Genomic DNA, 24,115 nt, shown 5'->3' on the forward strand with positions numbered 1-24,115 from the left:
TTCAGTAGACAGCATTATATACATTGCTAATTGTCTTATAGGTGCCCTTCTTGATTCACTCAAACACCATTGCGAGTTTTGTCAGGTGTTTGTTCCACAGATTCTACTCAGCCATCTGTCAGCCATTTCTGTTTACTTGGAGAATTAGCATTTGAATCTTTTGGTCCAGGATACCATGGCTGCTGAGTCTATCCACCACGATGTTCAGCCATCTCTGTTTAAAAAGAAGCCTAAGAATGCTTGCATTGAATCTGTTTCAGTCCAGCCTCCTCTGGATGTCTCCTTTAGGTTGGGTGATGAACCCAATGACTTCTGCCAGCATCCACTCCATCTGCCACGAGCCCGTTGGAGGCTGACATTGGGTTGCCTACTTTCATGTCCACTGAGGCTGTGTCTATATCTGCTGCAGATGTGGATGGGGACCCACAGCTGATAATATTGCAGGGTCCCTATGAGGATTCCACAGATACTGGTTAGTGAAGAATTCCCTGGTACTCCTATTGAATCTAGGCAGCGGTCTGAGCCTCCTAGGTTTGTTAGGGCTGATGTTCCCCTGAAAAAGAAACAGAAGACCACTCATGGCTCCTGTGGTTAAGGATACTGACAAGGAGGGGAAGGATTTCACATTGGGCCTTTTTAGTGCCCTAATGGCTTTAAAGCCTCCTCAATGCTTATCTGTCCCTTCTTCTGTTCCTTGGTCATCTACTCTTTCCAAATGACATAGAGAGTCTAAGTTAGATTCAGATTCTGGTGAAGAGTCCTTGGCATACTATTCTCAGTTCCATTCTCTTCTTGCCTTAAGGTCTGAGGAAAGAGGATTCTTTTTCTCTAGATTCCCCAGTGGAAGAATTATCCTTTGGGGGTATGTAGTACATGACTGAACATTTTAAATGGGCTTGTTCACTACTTTCTGATGCCCAAAAGAGGTACTATGAGCTCCTGCAGATTGATTCACCACATCCTTCTGTATTCCCAGCAGTGCTGGATGCTTTGTTGGAAATTTTCTCTTCGACTTCTCAAGCCCCTGATTCACAGTCTCCTGCTTCAAAGAAGTCTGACAGGTTCTACAAAGTCCCTAAAGCTCAGAGATTTTTGTATAAAAACCCTTATTCTTACCAAGCTGTGATTTCCTTCTACTGACAAGCCATCTAAATTGCTGTCCTCTTCTAAGCGTTTGCCTTCAGACAAGGTCAGTAGTGCTATGCACTGGTATGGGGAAACAAGTGTATACTTCTGCCACTTTATCTATCAGGGCCATTAACTACCACACTCCTATGATGTGATATGTGCTGGCTCTTCTCTGTTTTAGCTTGTGAGTATTCTGACTGATTTTCTTGATTCTGAGGCCATTTCTTTGTTTAGCAGTGCTTCCCAACTGGCTTGTCATTCTATTAAATGCAGTTATAATACTGTTGATGCCTGTTCTAGGACAGCTGCATCAAGGTTTGTAATGGGATGGTACTCTTGGTGACGCTTACAGGCTCTCCCTGATAATATCATGTCAAAGCTCCTGGATTCTCCTTTAGATAACCAAAATTAAATCTCGTTGCACCTGCTGCAACTGAGCTGTTTAAGACTTTACAGGACTAGAGGAAAGTCAAGCAGGATCTGAAACAGACCTTTGTGTCTCCTGGTACTAGGTTCCAGAGAAAGTATCCCTCTAAATCATCCTTTGTCCGAAGGCAGCCAAGACAACCAGTTAGGAGTAAAAGGTCTTCCAAGAGACTTTTTTTATAAATCTTCTTATGGTTCTAAAACTCAAAGCCTTCTTTCCCTGACAAATCTGATTCCATTTGACATTCAGCCACTTCTACTTCTCAGCCAGGTTCCTCTTTCCCTCAGGTTAACACGGTCATTTCCTGATTGGCAACAGATAGCCACAGACTCTTAGGTGCTTTCCATTATCCAACTGGTTATTCTATGGTTTGGAAGTCCTTTCCTCCCGTTTTAGGTCTTCCTCAATGTCCTTCTTGCCAGCTCCATTTTTCTCAGATTTTTCGGGATCTATCATTGCAGGGGGACTATTTCTCCTGTTCCTCCTTTTCAAAAGGGCACAGTGTTTTATTCCAGGATGTTTCTGGTTCCTAGGAAGGAGGGGTCTTAGAGGCTCATTCTGTACATTTCTTTCCTCGACACTTTTCTAAAATTTCCTTCCTTCAGGATGCTGTATCTTCAATCTTTCCTCTCTCTGCGGTTTCTTCCAGCTTTCCTGGTATCTCTGGAGTTGAAAGATGCTTATCTTCACATTTCCATTCACTCCGTCTTCAGGAATTTTTTTACATTTTTGTATCTTCCTTACATTTTCAATTCTCTAATTTGCCTTTTAGTTTTTCTATAGCCCCTGATGGTCAAGTCCCAGTGGTAGCTTTCTGCAGACTTAAGGGAATTCATATATTCCCTTACTTAGATTATCTTTTGATTCAAGCTCTCTCCCAGCATCATTTTATTTGGGATCTCAAAATTACAGTGCTTCTTCTCCACAGTGTAGGGTTCAACTTGAAGCTCACAAAAATTTGTGCTGACTGCTTCTCAAGATCAAGTTTTTCTAGGCTGCAGGATTTAGACTGTGCCAGTGATGCCTGTGCTGCCTCCTCCCAAGGTCCTGTCCTTGATAGCTTGTTTTAAGTCCCTTCTTCCTCTTTCAGTGCTTCTAGCAAGGGAATTCCTTCAAGCTGTGGGATTCATGGCATCCAATATTCCTATGGTTCCTTTTGTCAGACTCCATATAAAGAAGTTTCAGTGGTACCTCAAAACCGTCTGGCTTCTGCATTGCCATCCACTGGATTTTCCCATTCCTCTATTACCTTGTCTTAAGCTCAAGTTCCACTGGTGGCTTCATCAGATCTCTCAGAATTTTGGCGTACCTTTTCAGTTTTCTCTTCCCACTCAGGAACTGTACGTGGATGCTTTGATTCAGAGGTCTTTCTCCAAAAATGTTAGGGTCCAGGGGGTTTGGTCTCCTAACCAACTGGCAGATCATTTCAACATCAAGGAGATGAGAGTTCTGATTCTGGTTCTCCATGTTGTCCACTCCCTTTGTATCCCCATCCCGATGAGAATTTTTATAGACATTACCACAGTCATGTAGTATATTACCAGGCAAGGGAGGTATGAAATCCTATCTTCTTTGCAGGCTGGCTTTTCAGGCTTGGGATTTTGCAATCCACCATCAGTTAACTCTTCCAACAGCTTACATACCTTCAGAGCAGAATCTAGTGAAAGACAATCTGGACAGGTTCAGGGCAGATCCTCAAGAATGAATGCTTCACAGGGAGGTGTTCCTGGACATTTCAGTGATATTTACTGTAAACGTAAGCATAACGTGTCATTCACATTAAAGTACACCCAAAGACTTTTTTATGGGTATTTATTACATTCCATCCAAAATGCAACTTATTAGATATTGTATGGAAGAAGTTTTAGATAAAAAGGAAATATTTCTCTACTAATGCCCATTTAAGTCCTGAATTGAATGAGAATGTATAATTTTTGGTTGTGTTTATTTTTCTTAGTTTTACATGTGGTATAATATTCAGGACACAAGAAAGAAATTTTTTTCATTGCTGCTTTGCTTCCAATTCATTTTTTCTGTGATTATACTTACCGTTTTAATGATATATTAGTACATTATGATACATATAGATGCCTCTTTTGTTTTCAGGGGCACTGTTTACATTCTACTTAAAATGCAACTTACTGGCTATAACATAGAATAAGTATTAGACAACAATAAAATATTTTGCATTTTTTTTACAGGTTCATAGGTAGGTATTAGGCTATTGGCCCTAGGACCTATATAAGCCTAGCCAAAAGTGTACCCTGGCTTTCACCTCCCAAGAAAATAATTTTCCTGTGCCCCTGTTGAGCAGAGCCACAGAAGTGATCCCTGGGGTGAATTTTCTATTTCCCATCCAATCATCAAGATTTTTCTTGAAGAGTGCTAATGAGGAGCTCTGTTTGACATAGATAGGTAGTCTGTTCCAGAGTATGGGAAGTCTCTGGGACAGGAATCTATCCCTCCAGCATGTTCTGTTTATTGTGGTGACAAGGTTTAGGCCCTAGAGCATGTAGCTTAGAGGGATTGGGATTTCTTTAAGTGGAGCATGTCCAACAGCTCTGGGTTTGACATAGCTTTGTATGTTAAGCAGAGATCGCCTCTGGGTAGGCGATATCTGACGGAGTAAAGCTGGAGTTTTTTGAGACTGTCTGCGTAGGGCATCTGTTTGAGGCCAGTAATCCTCTTTGTGAGGTATTTCTGCGGCCTTTCCAGTTGTTGGAGATGTCTTGTGAGGTACATACCAAAAGGGACGTTGTACTCTATAATGGGTCTAATGAGTGATGAGTAGAGGGGAACAATGACCTCTTTTTTTCTGGATGAGAAACCTTTGCTGATGTGGTGAGCCACGTAGAAAGATTTCCTGACCACTGTGGCGATGTGATTATCAAAGGAGAGATTACTGTCCACCTGTGTCCCAAGGTCTCTTATCACATTTTTGGCATTAAGTAGACTACCAACTATGTGGTAGTTCATGGGTACAGAGTTTTTACCAAACGGGATGACAATACAGTTTTTGGCATTGAGCTTCAGGCCATGGCTTTGACACCAGGCATCTGTCTCAGTGAGGCCCTTTTGTAGTATGTCCACATCGTTAGGAGTTTCGATTATGGCTCCTAGTTTGCAGTCATCTGCAAACTTTGTTAGCCAAAGACCTTCTGTGTTAGCCTTGCTCATTTGAGCTGTTGTGCACATGTCCGTGTATATTTTTTTTCAGCTGTATGCCCATTTTTCTTGCATACATTTATTTATTTGCATTTTTTTGTTCATGTTTATCCCTGAGAAGTTTCAGGAAGTTTCACTGTGTGATGTCATTTTTTCTGTTACTATCATGTTGGAGTTGGGGGTTGGTATAATGGTTAAGGTATTTACCTTACAAACAGAAGCTACAGAGTTTGATTCTCATATTGGATGATTGGCTAGGCTTAAAATGGCCTGCAAGGGCAGTTAGCCTAGTACTAAGCTATGAACATATAAGAGATAACTTGTAACCTTTCCTGTGTTTAATGGAACATACATTTTCCTTTTCCATCCTTTGTTAATGGACCATTTTTTCCTGCTTTTTAGCTGAACTGGATCTGCTTCTAAATCGAGTAAATGATCTTATAGAGTTCCGTATTGATGCTGTATTGCATGACATGAGTACAACAGTTCTGTGTGATCTGCCAGAAGATGAACCTCTTTCTTGTGAAGAGTTTGTACAAATGACAAAGGTAAAGGAAACAGCAGCTGAGTATTGGCATATTTAAAAACTACTACTGTGATGTACTGTATAAATGCAGCAAGAATTATATATGCATGTACTCCATCCCCCTGATCTTTTTGCCATGATATATATATATATATATATATATATATATATATATATATTTTTTTTTTTTTTTTTGATGAGTATTGTTCTGTTTGTGATGTACTGTATCACTTTAATATTTTCAGAACTGCTACAGTTTATTTGTCCTTATCTAACTTTTAACATTTAAAAAAAAATGTTGTCTTGCGTTAAGAGAAATGCTTGGGAGAGAGGTGGGGACAGTATTAACTGAGAATTGAAAACAGCAGTGGCCTTTGTCTGATAGGATAATTCACAATTAGCAAATGTAGATCAGTATCAGAAAGAAAAAAAACTTATTGCCATTAATTCAGTGAAATGCACATAGTTTTAGTAATTAGTACCATTTTATTAACTGGATTAGATACCCTACCACTGATGTAAAAATAGGTAGCTTACATCCTGTGACTGACACTTGGTCATACCTGTTAGGTGGATCCTCATTATGTTTTCTTGACTCTTTTTCACTCCTATTACTTCTCCCTCCATTGTCTGTCTCCACTAAATCATTTTATTTCTCCTTCTAGAAGCTGAATTGAATCACATACATTTTTGCTATCTTGTTTATTCCTAATTTGTACTACTTTATTATGCCATCTGTACTGTTCTCTTTTTCATTAGCTATAAACAAAGTATTGCTATCTTTCCCTGTATGGTAAACCTGTAATAATTGTATATCCCACACCCCCACTTACCCTACTGATTTTTAGTGAGTCTATCTTGGAGTCAACTGACTTTTTCTAAGCGTTCACACTTCTATCATACATTATGGAGAGGATATATATATTTATTTATTTATTTAACATTTGTTTACCAGGAAAGTCCGACTTAGAACAAAGCCAATTTTCAGCGGAGGTCCAGGGAGAAGCACTCCAGACGTATGTCTTTGTAACATGGGTGGAAACCGGAGTACCCGGAGAAAACCCACACAAAGGACATGTAGACTCCGCACAGAAGGCACTCCGGCCGAGAATCGAACCAGAGAACCTCTTGCTTTGAGGTGACAACGCTACCACTGCACCGTCCATTCTCAGTAGAATCTTCTGTAGTTCTTTCCTTCTACTTTATGTATTAACTAACTCAAGGATAGTGATTCAGGCCAGTGAACAGATATAGAATTTATCATGTTTTCAGACTGAAAAATGAAGCACTGTGAAATCTGTGTAATTGAAGTGTAGGTAACACACCTTATTTTCAGGTATTGCTCCTCTGTTTTGTGTTATGGGTTATGAAAAATTAAGAAAATGACAGTAGTAAAGTTCCTAATTTCTAGCTAGGCTTTGAGCAGGTAAACTTTAGTAATCACAAGGAAAGAATCTGATCTGCAGGTGACCTACTAATCATAATAAGTAATTTAGGATCCTCAGTATGTTCTTTGTTAAATATCATTAGAGGTTGTGATATCTGCTGTAGATCGTGCTACTACTTGCTTATTGCTAAAACCATTGCAGGACTGGCCATATTTTATTTGTTATAACTGTGAATTAAAACTGACAATGTTTTGCTGCATTCAGATGTGCATAACATATTTATATTGGCTTTCCCTGCTCTTGATTGAGTGTAATGTTTGAGATTCTGGTCATTGAGTTTAACTACATGAGCTGGAACTCACTGATTGCTGTTTTCCATTAAAAAGTCAGCACCAGCATTTGTTCTCTTGGTGCACCTGCAGTGATCCAAAGTTTTTTGGAGTTAGCATGTATAAATATAGAGCATAGTGGGGGGCATGAGGGTGCAGTTGGGTTTGCCTCCTATAAAATACTTTTAATTGTGTTTTGCATCTACTCAAAGCTTCATCCAGGTTTGATTTGTGTGGTTGCAGGTTTAATTGGAGTTAATTCCTTGAGTCATAGTTGAACCATTTATTTCCATGACAGAGAAACACATTTGTTTCATGTGCTTTTGTACACATTGTAATTACATTTTGCTAAATGTCTTTGGCAGGAACTTTGTGTCCGAGGTGCACAAACTCTACATTCCAAAAGTACTTTAGTGGAAGAAGCAGCCAATGAGTTGATAAACATGCTTCTGGATGTAGAGCTGCATTCTAGAGATGATGTTGAGAAGTCTAAAGCTGAAAGCCGGATGAACACCAAAAGTTCTGTAACTGAGAATGAAGGTAAGCAGTGTTTTAGAAATTTTAGTGTAGCATAACTGTAGGCTTACTTCAAGATAACACCTTTGGCTGCTTTTGTATGGATACTAAGTAAAACAATATTTAGGAATAAGCAATGTTTTCTTATTTCACTGTGTAGAGAATAGTTACTTATGAATTATTTTGAAAGTAAATCATTAACGTCACACTTTCTATTTAATTTTATTTTTATATATTAGCCAAGCAGCTTCACACACAGTTTTCTTGGAGAAATTATCAAAAACTTTCCTAAAACTTCTTATTTCTATGTTATCTTCCACTTTAACTATAGGAAGTTCTTTAAAAACGTTCAGGCAGAAATTGATAGCAGTCTTGTCCCAACTCGACCAAGGTGAACTGAGTTTGAACAATGTCTTTAGCACCTGTTGAAACTGAAGTGGGAAGAAGAGAAAAGTGACTTAGTTTTGCCAGCTTGCCTCTCTTTGAGGGGAGATGCAGGTCACATGTCTGTGTGCTTGTTCTGACTGTAGGAGACCGGCGATTCAGTGAGATCTCTGGCTTCAAGGGGAGCAGGACAGTCTTGAGGGGGATATATCACTTGTGGAAGTGAATGACATTCACTTGCTGACTCCCACTGCATGTAGACCCTCGGGCTTATTATAAGTATGCTCAAAGGGTTTGAGGGCTTTAAAGACACAATCACCCCCGGCATTGGATGGATGATGACTCTTCTGTCCACTACCAAAATCCTGCCTGGGTTGTAGAGGCCAGTGAAGAGACCGAAGCTTGATGGTAGTGAAATAAAAAAAAATACCACCCCTCCCCTCCCAAAAAAACTCTGTAGGACAGAAATACAGTTAGAAAAAAAGTAGCACCAGCAACAGTTTTTAAAGTGTTAGTACTTGTGTGTGTATTTTTATGTACATTATGGGGAGTGTTTCTATGTTATGTAGTTTTGTACATTCTGGCTAAGTCTGCAGTGCAAGTAGGTTGTGCTGTACAAATATATTTTATGAATGCTGAGTAGTATTGCATTCTGGAAATGAACATGAGCTGAAATTCTAGTCCAAATAAAGATTAAGACACAATCCCCTTTGTAATGACTTGGAATAATTCTTTGTTTTTGTGGTGCCTTTTTGTAGGCTGACAGAAATTAGGTAGGATTTCAGTGCAGCAAATATTTTTAAATTATTTTTATCAGGTTAATTTAATGATATATTTTAAACTGATTGTTCACTTAGCAATTTAGAAAAGTGTGGCATTCAGAAAAGTATTTCTTGAAGGCATTGTGGATTTAGTGTCATATATGTGAACTTATTTTTCTGGGGATTCATTATTTCACTTAGGTGTACCCTTTTAAAAAGTTCCTTGCTAATTAGCTTTCTTATTAATGTTCATTTTCTAAGAAAACAAAACTGATTGTTTTTAGCTTTTTGGGTGTTGTGACAAAATTTGACATAAAATCTGTCTTAAGACACTTTATTTGAGGTTGCCATAAATCTGTCTGTCTGTAAAGTTGTTTAGTATTCTGAGGTCATTTCACATGATTTTCCAAAACCGTTTACAGAGAAAATCCATTCTACTTCCCACTTCTTATAAGGATTTTTTATTTTTATTTATTTTTAATAGTGTAGCATTGCTACCCTTTAGGATTAAGTAACAATCTATTATATTGGTATAGATAGTCCTTCATTAGATTTATTGCTTCCACAATTTCTTATTAGTTTTTGACTCATCTTGTGTGTATTAAGAACATTTGTTTGATTGGAGAAGGTGAATCAGCTTGCCTAACATGCCCTTTTAGTTCATTCAGCATTTATAAGAAGGATGTCTTATTTATGTTCTGCTGTGAGCTGCAAATGACTAAGGATGGTTGCTTTGGTCTCACTGTTTAAATGAGGTCATTTGTGGGAGGTTCACAGTACACTTGCTCATGTCATGATGCATTTTTTTTCTGTACTTTCGGTTCCCACCCCTGATGAGTAGCATCCCCCCTGGTCCTTTTATTATTATTTTATTTAAGTTTGATGACCGGGGAAGTCCACTGGGCCAAGAAGAGCCCATTTTCTGTGGAGGCCCGGGGAGAAAAGCTCCACAATAATTGCAAATTACATTTCACATTTTACAAAAGGACATAGTTCATACAGCTAATTAAACATTTACAGATAAGCTTCATGATATTTGCAATTGGCTTGTCACAATGTTACAGAAATGAAAAGACATAATTCAGTACAGAAATTTCAACATTTACATAAAGTGAATATTTTTGCTATAAACTCAATTGTAGGTTTAACAATTCAAAATATATAACTACTAGCCATTAGTGAGTTAGGAAAATATTATGCATGGAGAGGGTAATAGTATAATTGAGATTGGAGAGTATAGTACAATAGATATTAGAGAGAAAATTAGTTTTTGGTAGGGCAGGGATTGTTTTGGGTGGGGTGAAATAATAGTAGAGGTAGTTGGATGAGTCAGTGCAAGGTAGAATGGGGGGAGGGTTTAAGTTGGAGCATGGCAAGGGCATTCCCATTTGGAAGAAAGATGAGAGAGTAGCTGAGATTTGAAATTTGTATGGTTAGGTAGGTTGTGTAGGTGTTTGGGGAGAGAGTTCCATTGTTTAACTAAGCAGTGGGACAGCAGTAAATGGCCAAGAGGTTGTGCAGGTTTGTGGACCTGAAGGAGATTTTGTTTTTTGGATCTGAGTGAGCGGTTGGGAATGCGAGGTTTTAAGGAAACCTCCCAGGCAGTGTATTTACAGCTCAGCTCTTCTTCCAAGGGAACCTATGTGGTACATGGCCAGCTGCACCTCTCCCCTCCTCACAGGATGGTCATGTCCATCTTTATTACCTGTACTATCAAGCCCCCAAGCCACTAATCAAACTCATTTCACTTGTGCTGTAGCCAGGGTTTTATCCAGTCCTTTGTATGAGATGTTAAACAGAGTCCCCATCTGACTGAGATGATGGTAGTTGAAGTGGATGTAGAAGACCATGCAGTACTTATCAAAAAGATTAGGGAAAGTTCACCAGTGCCCTGGCTAAATTTCCTGTATTAAGTATAAATACCACCAGGGGTCGCCCCCCCCCCCCTGAAAAAAGTCTTCTGGCCTAGTGGGACCAACTTAGTCCACAAAAAGTAAATAAAATCCATCTGTGTCATAACTGTAGCTCCTTTGGTGCTTCATTAGGATTTAAAAAAAAAACAAGTAATCGCCGTGGTATCCCCGAAGTCTCAAAACAACCCACTAAACAAGTATAGTGGGTCCAAAAACAAAACAGTGTAGGGATGTGAATTTAACATGTGTACCAATAATTTACAGCACAATAAACCACTCCCTTGCCTGATAAAAAGTATATATATATTTAGAAAACTTGTGAGGAAACTATTACTCTATTTTTGTTTTACTTGGATCGCTTGTCTGTGTACTTAATAAAGGATTTTCGACTGGAAACAGACTGCCTGCTTTGCTTGGATTACTTTCGAATACTTAGTAAGTCTGTACAGTTATATATTTTTTATTAGTTTTTTTTTACTTAGGACGAGTTTAAGTTCACTACTTCTACTACTGTTCTCTGATCTCTGATCTGATTAATATACAGTGATTAACTAGAGATATGTGGACTGAAAATCTTCCACACAGAGAAGTTTCTTACACTTTTCATTAGGATTTTTACATACAAGTAACAGCTAAGCTCCAAGTCAAAATCTATGGGCACAAAAGTGATTCCCAGTAAAATGGGAGAAAGGGAGATGAAGTAAAGTTGCTGTGTAATAGTTAACCATGGTTTCCAAATGTGAGTAAAAGTTTAGGTGACAGCGTACACCTCAGCCTCTTAGGGCAGGAACTCTAGATGAAGCCAAAATTATTACAGGCTCATAGGTAAGTAATAGGCTAGCTGCCCTAATGGGACATTTTTAAGCCTAGACAGTTTCCCTTTTTGTGCGCTAATTAACCTATCCCATTTGATTAGAGATTAGCCTTACCCATCCCAAGGTCAATAATTATATATTACCCCTAATAAGAATAACTGGGATCATACCATCAATAATTTGAGAGGACCCATGCATGGGATAAAACATTTAGGAGCTGCCTCTGTTATTTAGTTGTCCAGGCAACAGTCCTGGGATAAGTTTTCTGTTTCCCATCCGTAGATCCAAGTTGTTGCAGATTATGGGTAGGGATGAATTTTATTTTATGTGGATGGGGAGCCCATTCCAGGGTAACAGTATCATCTGAGAGAGATACCTGTCCCTCCAAACTGTTTTTTTGATGTTATAGAAGAGTTTAGATCCCTAGACCAAGTATTTTTGATGCTAGTTGACTTGCTGATGTGCAGTAAATCCATCAGTATTGGGTCAGAAGATGCTTTGTAAGTCAGACACACGTCACCTGTTAGCAGTCTGTAGGATACTGATCATAGTAATAGGGCTGCAAGGTGGTCCATGTAGGACATGCAGTTTAAGCCTTGTATCCTTTTAGTAAGCTATCTCTGTGGGTGTTCCAGTTGTTGCACATGTATGGACAAATACATGCCAAAGGGAACATTATATTTAATTGACTGGTCTGCTGAGAGCTGAATAAAGGGAGACAATGACGCCCCTAGATCTAGGCACAATTCCTTTGTTTATAAACTGTGAAATATAGAAGGACAGTCTTAGAACAATGGACACGTTGATCAAAAGTGAAGCTGATCAAAGTGAATATATGAGCATGTATATAATATAAAGAAAAGAAATGTGAACAACGTCCTATATAAACATACTTTACTTGATGCCTCCCACAGTTAATTTAAATTTGGTATATTAGAGCAAATTGAGTTCAGCCCTAGGGGAAGGGATTGGGAAAACAGGTTGGAATAAACAGAACTGTTAATTCTTACGGCAATTCAAATTGAATGCCTTTACCCCCCACCTCAGTTTTAAATGACTGTTTTTCGATTAAACCTATTTTAAAACTTCGTACAGCTAAATTATAAAAATCATAATAGAAGCATTTTTTTAATTTTGGAGTTTTAGGATGAATATATTATTTATGTAATTTATTCAAGTACATTATTTCAAGTGGTATTTAGAATATCCCTTTGCGAATGGGTAAAGTTTGTGGTAAAAATGTTGATGTCACTTTAACAGAATGGTTTGTTTATTAACAAAAGTTTTAATTGGATTAATTAATTCATTAGTTAATATTATATAAGGGATGGATGTGTTTAGATGAATTTATTCTGAAGAAGTCCTAGTTATATGAGACAAAAGTGCTAAATGTCTTAAAAGTAGTTTTGGATTTATTGGCTTGTTTACTATTTATTATTTTGAACGGGCTTTATAACTCACTGTCATCTTATTTGGTTCACTAATGTTATTTGGTGACTTTGGGCCCATTTCTGTTGTTTTTTACCATGTTTTATTTTGTTATCATGCATTATTTTGTATGCCCTACTAATTATCACTTTTTTTACAACAGCTTCTATAAACTCAAACAGAGCTGGTATTTCATTTAACAGTCCTCTATGTCTGCACTCTGTTATCAATCCCTGGTTGGGAAGGTAGTCTCCAATCCACAGTTCAAACTTCTGCTTGTCCCTCATCCCAGTCTTTGACTTTTACATCTTAGTTGTTTGCTCCAAATACCATGGTTCTTTTGCTAACTGTCTGCAAAGAAATTAATCTCCCATTTCAGGAGACCCAAACAAGTTCTTTGTAGTACATGTAAATTTATCTGCTCCATATACTACCTGTTACAGAAGAAAGAAAGTAAAAGTAGCACAGGGTGTTTTACTGGCTTTGAAAACCAGCAAATACTTAGTAAGCACTGTAAGACCGCAGCGTGTGTGCCTTTCAACTTATTTGAGTAAGAATACTAGACAAATACAAACAGAATGGATGGACAAAGGATCAAAATCAGGGCCATTTTTAAATATAACTCTAATGACCTTAAAAAGATAATAAAACAACAGGATTTATATCGGTATTCATTTTTGAATAATAAGAACTGTGAAACTCTGAAGTCTGGCATTATTTTGAAGAACTTTATTGAACTATCACTTTAGACATTGGCAAACATACATTTATATAGAAGAAAACAAGCCATGTTAACATGTTCCTTGTTGCAAACATTAAATATCACATATGCTTTTTTTGTATAACTATCATCACTCCAACATTGCATAAATTGCTCAGTTTCCGCCTTCCCTTAAATCTCACTCTTCCTTCAAAACATAATTCTGCATGCATTGTTCCCACAATTTCCCTTTTTATGTAATTTACTCCTACCCTTTTCTAAAGATCACACTTCCAGTTCTTTTATCTCTGTTACAGTAATCAGTACTTCAAATACAGTTTTAGTCTTTGATTTCCATTTTCTAGTATTTGCTTTTTTTAGCCGATAGCAGAATTAAACTTAGCAAGGCCTTACTGTTTGTAACAATTCTGATTTTGTATTCCAGCTCAAAAATTATTTAGGTTCATACGTGTTTACTAAGCTAATGACCGCAATGGCCTTTTTAAGCCTAGCAATGCATCCCAAATCTCTGACAAGTTCTGGTATCCTTGTAAATGTAAGCAGGAGATTGGGAGGTGAAACATTTACAAGTAGGGGCCTGGGAGATGAACCATTTACAGGCTGCCTTTGTTCATTAGAGACATAGGTGCCAAACCAGGGATGAATTTCCTGTTCCCCATCCAATTGTCCAAGATGCATTTGAATTGCGTTAGGGAGGAACTCTATTTCACATGGATGGGGAGCCTTTTCTAGAGGTAGTCTCTGGGATACATACCCGTCTCCCAGCAGGTCCTATTTATATCACAGGCAAGGTTTAAGTCTTTAGAATGGGTAATTCTGGTGCTGTTTGTTTTGCATATATGTAGGGGGTCCGTCAGAGTGGGGTCTGACAATGCCTTGTATGCCAGGTATAGATCTCCTCTCATGAGCCTGTAGGATACAGAATACAGGGATAGGGCCTTGAGGCAGTCTGCATAGGATATGTTACTTATGCCCTGTATTCTTTTAGTGAGGAACCTCTGCGGACATTCCAGTCATTGGATATACCTGGTTAGGTACATATTAAAGGGTGCATTGCTCAATGACTGGTCTGATGAATGCTGAATACAGTGGAACAATGACTTTTTTGGAACTAGATACCATAGCTTTGTTTATAAATTGCACAACATAGAATGATTTCCTCACTACTGTAGACACGTAATGGTCAAAGGCTGGATTACTGTCTTTGTGTGTCCCCAAGTCCCTGACTACTGGGTCATCTCTTAGGGGTGTGTTGTCAATATGATAGTTACCAGGGATTAATGTCTTCCTGAAGGACACTGTTATGCATTTCTTGGCATTTAGTTTTAGTCCATGGCACTGGCACCAGTTGTTTGTCTGTGTCAGCCTTTTTTGGAGAAAATTTATGTCAGTGGGTGGTTCGATGACTGCACCTAATTTGCAATTATCTGCAAATTTAGTCAGCCAGAGGCCATTGATGTTGGCCTTGACTACAGAAAAGTAAATGCCAAAAAGGAACAGTCCCAGGACTGATCCCTGAGGGACTCCACTTGTGACTGCCCTCTTTGTATAGCTAGACTCCCCAATTCTAACTTCCTAGGTCCTGTCAGTGAGCCAGCAGGCTATCCACAGGGTGATGTAAAGGTCTGTACCCAACCTCTTAGGTTTGTCAACAATACCTGAGTGGGGGGTTGTATCACATGCTTTTGCCAGGTCAAGGTATGCAGTGTGAACCATTTTTCTCTCATCCATTACCTTAGTGATCTCAAAGAAGTCCATCAAGTTGAGTAGGCATGACCTGGCCTTTATGAAACCAAGTTGGGTTGGGTCCAGTGGCTAGAGGTTTCCTATGTAATTATTGATCATGTCCATGATAATTCTTTCCATGACTTTGCATATAAGACTAGTGAGACTTATGGGTCTGTAGCTTCCAGGGTCTGTAGATGGCCCAACTTTGTGCAGAAGGATGATTTGCTGTTTTCCATTTATGAGACACAAAGCCTATTTAGGGGCTACAGTTAAATAGTAATTCCAGAGGGCCCGATAGATCATGTTTCATGCTAATTAGAAGGCATCCTGGGGTATTTCTGGGTTCATTGATGCAGTGTTCTTGGCCTTAGAGAGAGCATTAAGGGTCTGTTCCCTAGTGATAGCAGGGGGAGTTATATTTGATCGTGTTTCCCGAGGAAAGGTTGATGGGGAGAGAGGGGTAAAGTTGGTTATGAATTTGTTGGCCAGTAAGTTTGTTATATCTTTTGGCTCAGTATAGGTGGCTCCATTTACAATGAGCTCTGCACAAAATTGTGTTTTGCCTTTGAGGTTGTGGACTTAGCTAAAGAATGCCTTGTGGTTGTCCTTGGCCTGGGAGTCTAAATGTACCTCAAATTTGGCTTTGGTGGACTTTATTTGTCCTCTGAGTTGTTTATTTAGTTTGAGAGTGCTTTTATCCTGCTGGGTACTGGACCTCCTAATTTTTGCCATGATTTTCTTCCATCTGTTATACAGCATACTGATGATGTGATTCCACCAGGGAGGCTTGATTTTTGAGTTAGTTCTGTACTTCTTCCTGGTGGGTATAGCTGCCTCTGTGCAACTATTAACATGCTTGTATAGGGTTTTTGTGAACAGTTCTGCAGCGGCAGCAGTGTTCTCAGGGTTTATGGGGGCTTGAAAGTTTACCAGGTTATCAGTTAATAGTAGGAAGTTAGCCTTCGAGTAGTTCCTGAATATTTCAGGGTTATCTGGTGTTCCAGGTTTTATTTTTACTTTAAAGGAGACCATTTTGTGGTCTGACCTTACCAGAGAAGACATTACACTAGGGGGTATGCATCACTCTCTCATATTAGTGATAACCAGATCCAGTGTGGTTGCACCCCTTGTTGGTGTATTGACAGGGAGTTTGTGCTTACAAAATCCAGGAATCTCTGCATCTGTTTGTTTGGTGTCATATATGATTCCCAGTTAATAGTGGGGTAATTAAAGTTGCCCATGAATATGGTATTGGTTTGGATGGTGAGTGTTTCCAATACATTTAAATACATGATATGGGTTTCCTGGGTATAGAGGGTGACCTATAGATAGCAAGGACATGGTATTGGATTTTGCCTATGGTGATTTGACGTGGAGGAGCTCAAGTGCATTGTCCTGTTTGACTAGACTTGAGGGATGTTTATTTTTGATGTAAATTGAGACTTCTCCACTTTTAGTCCCTGTCTGTGTAGTAGATGGTCTAAATGTGTGGAAGGCATTTTAACCTTGCACTGTCAGTGTGCTCTCTGCTGCTTTAAATCATGTCTCAGTGACCGCATAGATGTCCACATTCTCTAGGGTGAAGAGAGCTTCTAGGGAGTAGAGTTTTTTGTTTAGACTCCTTAGTTATACCCATTTGCTCACCGAATATTTCTGACAGAACTCTCTGTAGGTAATTTTTAATGTCTGCCAACTCATTACACTCCAAAAACATACAATCCCAGTTACCTCTTTTTTCAGCATCCCACCTCCAACATTTGCCATCTACCTGAGGAAAACTTTTGAGTGTGCTTGGGGGTTTAAAAATATCCATGCAAACACTTGCAAGCAAAAATTCAAACTCTTCTAGACTTTCTTGCATACTTAGGAACCATACATACGTCCTTAACATTGTTTTCTTGTGAATCGCTTATCCAGTATCTTTTCCCAGTCCTCCATTGTTTCATTCCTATAGGTATTGTGCAATATTTTATATTCCCTACTAAGTATCTCTTTTTTAATATCAGATAAAAACTCTACCAGAGCAGGTCTTTCACTTAGAATTCCTCTATTCCTTTCTCATTGCAGATACTATGCTATCACTCACTAATAGAAAAGACCGTCTCTAGCCTGCACTCCAAATGTCTTCTTGACCTATTGTAGTTCTCTTTCCCTGTTTAGTTATTTGGTCCCGATACCTAGATCCTTTTCCAGTTTTCTCCCATAAATTCCAGTCCATCTTGCCTATTCTCTGTTCAGTTAATTGCAGTCATCCCTATTATAGGTTCATAGGTAGGTACTAGGCTGGCCTACATAAGCCTAGCCAACAAGGTTCCCTGGCTTACGCCACCCAAGAAAGTTATTTTCCTGTGCCACTGTCGAGCAGAGACACAGAAGTGATCCCCGGGGTGTATTTCCTATTTCCCATCCACTCATCAAGATTTTTCTTGAAGAGTACTAATGAAGAACTTTGCTTGACATAGATGGGTAGCCTGTTCCAGAGTATGGGAAGTCTCTGGGACAGGAATCTATCCCTCCAGCATGTCCTGTTTATTGTGGTGACAAGGTTTAGGTCCCTAGAGCATGTAGCTCGGAGAGATTGGGATTTCTTTAGGTGTAGCATGTCCAACAGCTCTGGGTTTGACATAGCTTTATATGTAGGCAGAGATCACCTCGGGGTAAGCGATATGCTATGGAGTAAAGCTGGAGTTTTTTGAGGCGGTCAGTGTAGGGCATTTGTTTGAGGCCAGTAATCCTCTTTGTGAGGTACTTCTGTGGCCTTTCCAGCTGCTGCAGATGTCTTGTGAGGTATATTCCAAAAGGGGAGTTGTACTCTATAATGGGTCTAATGAGTGTCGAGTAGAAGGGAACAATGACCTCTTTTTTCCTGGATGAGAACCCTTTTATGATGAGGTGTGCCACATAGAAGAACTTCCTGACTACTGTGGTGATGTGACTATCAAAGGAGAGACTACTGTCCACCTGGGTCCCAAGATCTCTTATCACACATTCGGTGTTAAGTAGATTGCTGCCTATGTGGTAGTTCATGGGTACAGAGTTTTTACCAAAGAGGATGACACTGCACATTTTGGCATTGAGCTTGAGACCATGGCTCTGACACCAGGCATCTGTCTCAGCAAGGCCCTTCTGTAGGATGTCCACATCATTTGGGGACTTGACTATGGCTCTTAGTTTGCAGTCATCTGCGAACTTCATTAGCCAGAGGCCTTCTGTGTTAGCCTGTACTTCAGAGAAGTAGATACCAAACAGGAGAGGTCCCAGGACAGAACCCTGTGATACTCCATTTGTCACTGCTTTGAGGTCAGATTTGGAGTCTGCAACTTTTACAGTGTGGGTCCTGTCAGTGAGCCAGTTGGCAACCTATCTTGTGACATAGGGATTTATACCTAGTTTAGTGAGTTTGGCTATAATTCCAGAATGGGGGATGGTGTCGAAAGCCTTGGCGAGGTCAAGGTAGGCTGTGTGAACCACCTTACCCTCATCTACGGCTTTGGTGACTGCCTCAAAGAAGTTGATCAGGTTCAGGAGGCTTGATCTGCCTTTCACACACCCAAACTGGGTGGGATCCAGAGTTTGGAGGTTACCAATATCTTTGTTTATGAGTTCCGTGATGATACGTTCCATGGCTTTGCAGACTAGGCTCGTCAGGGTAATAGGTCTATAGTTCCCGGGATCAGTGGTGGCTCCCCCTTTTGTGTAGTGGGATAACTGTTGCTGTGTTCCATTCAGTGGGCACAAAGCATGATGTGAGGCTATTATTGAACATGGTGCTTAAGTGGGGAGCCAGTTCGTTCTGAAGTTCATGTAAAACACAGCCTGGGATGTTGTCCAGTCCCATGGATGCTGTGTTTCTGGCTTTAGAGAGTGCAGCTTTTACCTGCGTAGTTGTGATTACAGGGACTCTGCATTCTTCCTGTATAGATATGGGCCCTTTAGGGGGTGGGGGTGGGGGGTAAAGATAGCACTGAACCTATCTGCCAGGATGTTGGCAGTATCAGTTGGTTCTGTAATTTTCGTGCCTTTGTGCTGTAACTCAGAGCAGATCTGGGTGTTGTCATCGAGATTCTTGACATAGCTACAGAATGCTTTGTGTTTGTCCTTAGAATTAGTGGCGATTTTGTTTTCGTAGCTAGCCTTGGAGTATCTTATAAGGGATCTCAGCTTCTTACTGAGGCTGACCAGGAAGCTCCTCCACTCATGGGATTTTACTCTCTTTTGCAACAGTTTCTTCCTTCTGTTGTACAGTTTGTTTATGGCAGGGGACCACCAGATTGGCTTCCTTTTTTTGTAGGCTAGTGTCTTGGTTCTGTTTGGGATAGCATGATCCATGCACTCGTGTAAGTGGTTATAGAGTGCATTTCTGTAGGATTCAGCAATTGTAACTGTATTGTCCATCTGCATGGGTGTCATGAAGTTCACCACTTCTGTCTTAAGAAGCATGAAGTTGGCTGTGGAGACATTTTTTACCCATGGGGGGATATGGATATCAAGGGTGATTAGCTTATGGTCGGATCGGACCAACGAGGAGTTGACTTCAGGTGTGGAACACCGGTCACTCATGTTGGTAATGACTAGGTCTAGGATATTGTTGCCCCTGGTAGGGGTGTGAATAAGCTGATCCAGAGAATTGGAGTTTATGAATTCCAGAAAGCGTTGAGCTAAGGAGTTGGTACACGAGTAGCTTTCCCAGTTAATGGTGGGGTAGTTGAAGTCACCCATTATTAGGGTGTTTGGTTGAACCCTAATATTTTCCAGTACATCAAGAAAAGAGGCGTGGGAATCCTGGGGCATGGTGGGGATCTGTAGCAAGCTACAATTTGGATTGCAGTTTTGCCCAGAGTTAGCTGCACTTGGATAACCTCAGATGCATTATGCTGAGCAACTAGCCTGGAGGTGTGGATATCCTTAATGAATATGGACACACCTCCGCCTTTGGTGTTTTGGTCCAGGTTACATGGCCGAAAAGTGTGGTATGAGTTATAGCCTGGTAGTGCAGGGGTGCTCTCTGGAGTCTGGAACCAGGTCTCAGTCACTGCACAGATATGGATGTTCTCCATTGTAAGGAGTGCCTCGAGTGAGTGCATTTTGAGATTTAGATTTCTAGCATTGAGTAGCATTACCCTCAGTTTTTGCTTGCCTGTTCCTGTTATGGTGGTGAATTTGTTATTTGAACCTTGCCTAAAAAAGGCACTATAGGGGTAGCAAGAGCCTTAGCCAGTATCTGGAATCCCAGGGGCGACAGGTGCAGGCCATCTGTGGCAAAGCATCGTGGTCTGTAGACCATGTCATCCCAAGCAGACAAACTTTGACAAACTATTTCTCGATTTTTGTGTTGGCTTAGTTCTTAGAATACTTTCTGCAACTTTATGGATATAATATTCTGTATGGCTGTTATTCTCTTTAAGGATCTGCATCTAAAATCCCACTATCTCCTTATTTCTTGAATTTCCCCCTTGTTTCATCATCATATCTTTCCTCTGTGAATTATAGCTTACTGTTTGTGCTATGTATATTAGCCTTAAGTGTGTAGCTGTAAAATATGCCTTCAAATCAGGTAATCCTAAACCACCTTGTTCTGTTGGAAGGATCAAGTGTGCTCTTGCCGTCTTCCCCTCCTAGATCCATCCATCCATCCACAACTCCTTTTTCCAGTTTAGCACATAGGGTCGGGCTATCACTTCACCAGAGGTAATCATCTAAAGTAAAGGTTTAAGCTGCAGGGTGTCTAGTCCTGCCATGATAGTTCTTCCACACCAGCCATTTGCATGCACACTCACACCCACAACTTCTCCTCTTCTGGTTATATCTCTCAACCTCTTACAGCAGAAAATCTGGACAAAGTTATCAATTATGGGGAGACAAAGGCCCATAAATAAGGGACACCTTTTAAATATTGTTCTTACAAACCTAGAAAATTGAAAGAATAACAGGCTTTGCATTAGCATGCATTTTCTAAAGGGTATGATGTCTGAAACTCAAATGTCTGTCATTTTCCGACATCAACCCTCAATGATTTGCCAGAAAACCACAATGTTACGAGAAGTGGACCAAAAATATGAGGAAAAATCTGGACAGTCTGCGAAAATCTGGACAGTTGAGAGGTATGCCTCTGGTTAATAAAAACACGCCTGACCTATATATAAAACTAAAGGGACTAAAACAATTTCCCTGCTTATATTTTGATATCCATTTCCTTAAACAAGAGCTTCCAGTTTCTCAGTTTTTGTATTATCTTCTATTTTAGTCTCTTCCAAAATATCCATAGTTGTCATAGCAGAATCCTTTTTAATCCATACTCCTAAATACTTCATTTTATCATGTCCCAATAAATATGAGCATTGCTGAAGCAGTTCATGTGTGGGTACATAGTTTACAGCTGAAGTCTTTGTTTTATCTTCATTAATGTTATATCCTGACAAGCCATGAAACTTTCTTTAGAAGTTTCACAACACTGAGATATCCTTTTCTGGTTTTATCAGGTACAGAATAATATTGTGCAAGTAAAGGCAAGTTTTCTTTATTACCATACCAATAATATCCTTGAATTTCTGAGTCCCTTATTTTCTTTGCCAATGGCTCTAAATATAAAGTAAATAAAGGGGAAAGAGGGCACCTCTTCCTGTTTCCTCTAGTCAGACACAACTTGTTAGAGAGGAACCCTCCCACTTTAAGTTTTGCCCCGATCCCTCATATAGCCTCCTGATTGACCTTATTATTGTATCAGTGAATGCAAATGCTTCCATTGCCGTACTCTGTCAAGTAATTTCTTTGCATCCAGACCCATTAACAGTAGCAGTATTTTCTTATACTCTTCTTCCCCTCTGGATCATCATTGTTCTGTTAATGTTGTCAAATGTTTGAAATGTTTGCTCCCATCCACAAAATGACATTGATCTATATATATCAAGTTTGTCAACACTATTGCCGTTCTTTTAAGTATTATAGACATAAACACTTTATAACCATGATTTAAAACTGAAATGGGCCTACATGAAGCTGGGTGTGATGGGTTTTAACTCTCTTTAGATATTACAGCCACCATAGCTTTCTTCTAGATGTTGGTGCTTCCCATCCTTTTAAAATACTGTTAAACAAAACCTTTATCACCTTCTTCCCTCCTAGCTTTTAAACTTCCATAAGAATACCATCGCTTCCTGAAGACTTTCTTGCAGATGGATTGTACAATGTCATTTTTATCTCATCTCCTCTATCTTAACTGTTAATTGTTGCGCCTCATCTACCTCTAACCTTGGCATACTTAAGTCTTCTGTAAATATTTACATTTGTGCTTTTTCTTGATTTTCAAATTTCTCTGCTTTTTAACTTTCAGAACATTTCTGAACTATCTTTAATCCATTCCTTCCAGTACAGCTCTTTTAAGTGTGTATCTTTAACTCCCAGTGGGTGTGGTTTGAGCCTTTAAAAAACGAAGTTATCACCTTGTAGTTATAACAAATACTCATTGTCAGAGGTCAAATATCAATACAGTTGTGTTTGCCATCACATATGCTTCAAGATAAAATATGGTGATACCTTGTATATAGCATGGCTTTGGAATTATTAATGGAAATACGAACAAGCAATATTTGAAACCTAGAGGCGTCAGTAGAAGGTAACTGCAGAAATGCCTGGAGGTGCACTCGGCTGTAATGAGTTACCTCCATAGGATCTCTGGTTATTTTACTTATTCTAGGCTCCCTAAGTTTGACAACAACCCTTTCTACCTTCTGTTGCCTAAAAAGTTTTTTGATGCTCTGTAATTATCATCAGAAAAGTTTGCTTAACAACAGTCTTTCTTAAACTCATGCATATTATCCTGATACTCCCTTATTTTCTCTTTAGCACTCTGCTGTTTACACCTCTTCTTGTTCTTTGAGATTCCCCTTATTCTGCAATACTTTAACCTTTGTCAGCCTTCCTTTTACTTCTTAACCACATCTCTTTTTCTTTTATTTATACCTTATTTTTAAATTCCACTTTCATTTTATCCCAATCATGAGCTATAACACATGTAGATATTTCTATCTTCTCTAGTAATTATTGCATAATTTCTACTACCTATTCCTTAAATTCCTCTCTTTTTAACAGGTAGATGTGGTAGCTCATCTGTCTCATTTTAAATTCATTGTCCTGCATTTTTATCTTAGTTGTTATTGGCATTTAATTTGAAGTAGTTATGGATGTGTGTAGAAGCTTTCAATTAAATGTACATATTTCTGAGAAATATAATCTGTCTAGTCTAGCCCAGTTATTATACCTTTGGGAACAATATGTAAAATCTGACAGAGTTCCTACTACTGAATTCACATCTTCCATACCAAATATAAGTGCTCCCTGCAGAAAGCTAATTATTTTCTCTCAAAATTTTCTTAAGCTCTGTAGTAGCAGTTTTAGGTGGAATATAAATACATGCCACTGTCTGCCATTTTTGTGTTTTTTTTATCTTCTGTCACTAATGGAGCTTAATGTCTGACTTTATTGACTGACTATAACCCTGAGTTGTTTAGCAGAAAATGAAAAATTTCATGACAGAAAAGGCATAGTAAGGGACAGTTGAGAGGTGAACCAGGCAAAGGTGAAGTGCTCCTCTGGCAGAAGGCAAAAAACTTTTAAATACTGTTTTACTTTCTGCTGCTGCTGTTTACAAGCGGGCACTGTCTGCTTTTTAGTTTGTGGAGTGAGACATTATCTTAATGTGCTTGGATGTCATTAATAAGTTTTTGTTAAGCACCTCTAAGCACCTTTAAGATTGGGTGTTGTGCTAGAGAAGTGTTTAAGTTTAGCAATTTCCTGATTTTGGAGTGTAATTGCCGTGCTCCATACACTACATGTAGAAACATGCCTGGTGCTGCTTAATGTTCATACTTGTACTACCACATCCACAGT

General features: G+C 39.2%; 1 protein-coding gene across 1 annotated transcript in view; it reads left to right on the top strand.

Annotated features, from left to right (window-relative positions):
• The window catches only part of LOC122797020 (dynein axonemal heavy chain 5-like), a 93,443-nt gene that overhangs the window by 12,975 nt on the left and 56,353 nt on the right, over positions 1–24,115 (top strand). The window contains exons 2-3 of the mRNA XM_044065789.1: positions 5,123–5,268; positions 7,329–7,503. Coding sequence (XP_043921724.1) covers positions 5,123–5,268; positions 7,329–7,503 — 321 coding nt within the window. The remainder of the gene's footprint in view (positions 1–5,122; positions 5,269–7,328; positions 7,504–24,115) is intronic.

This window comes from Protopterus annectens, chromosome 3.part0, assembly GCF_019279795.1.
Source record: "Protopterus annectens isolate FY-2018-M chromosome 3.part0, PAN1.0, whole genome shotgun sequence".
NCBI classification, from domain to species: domain Eukaryota; kingdom Metazoa; phylum Chordata; order Ceratodontiformes; family Protopteridae; genus Protopterus; species Protopterus annectens.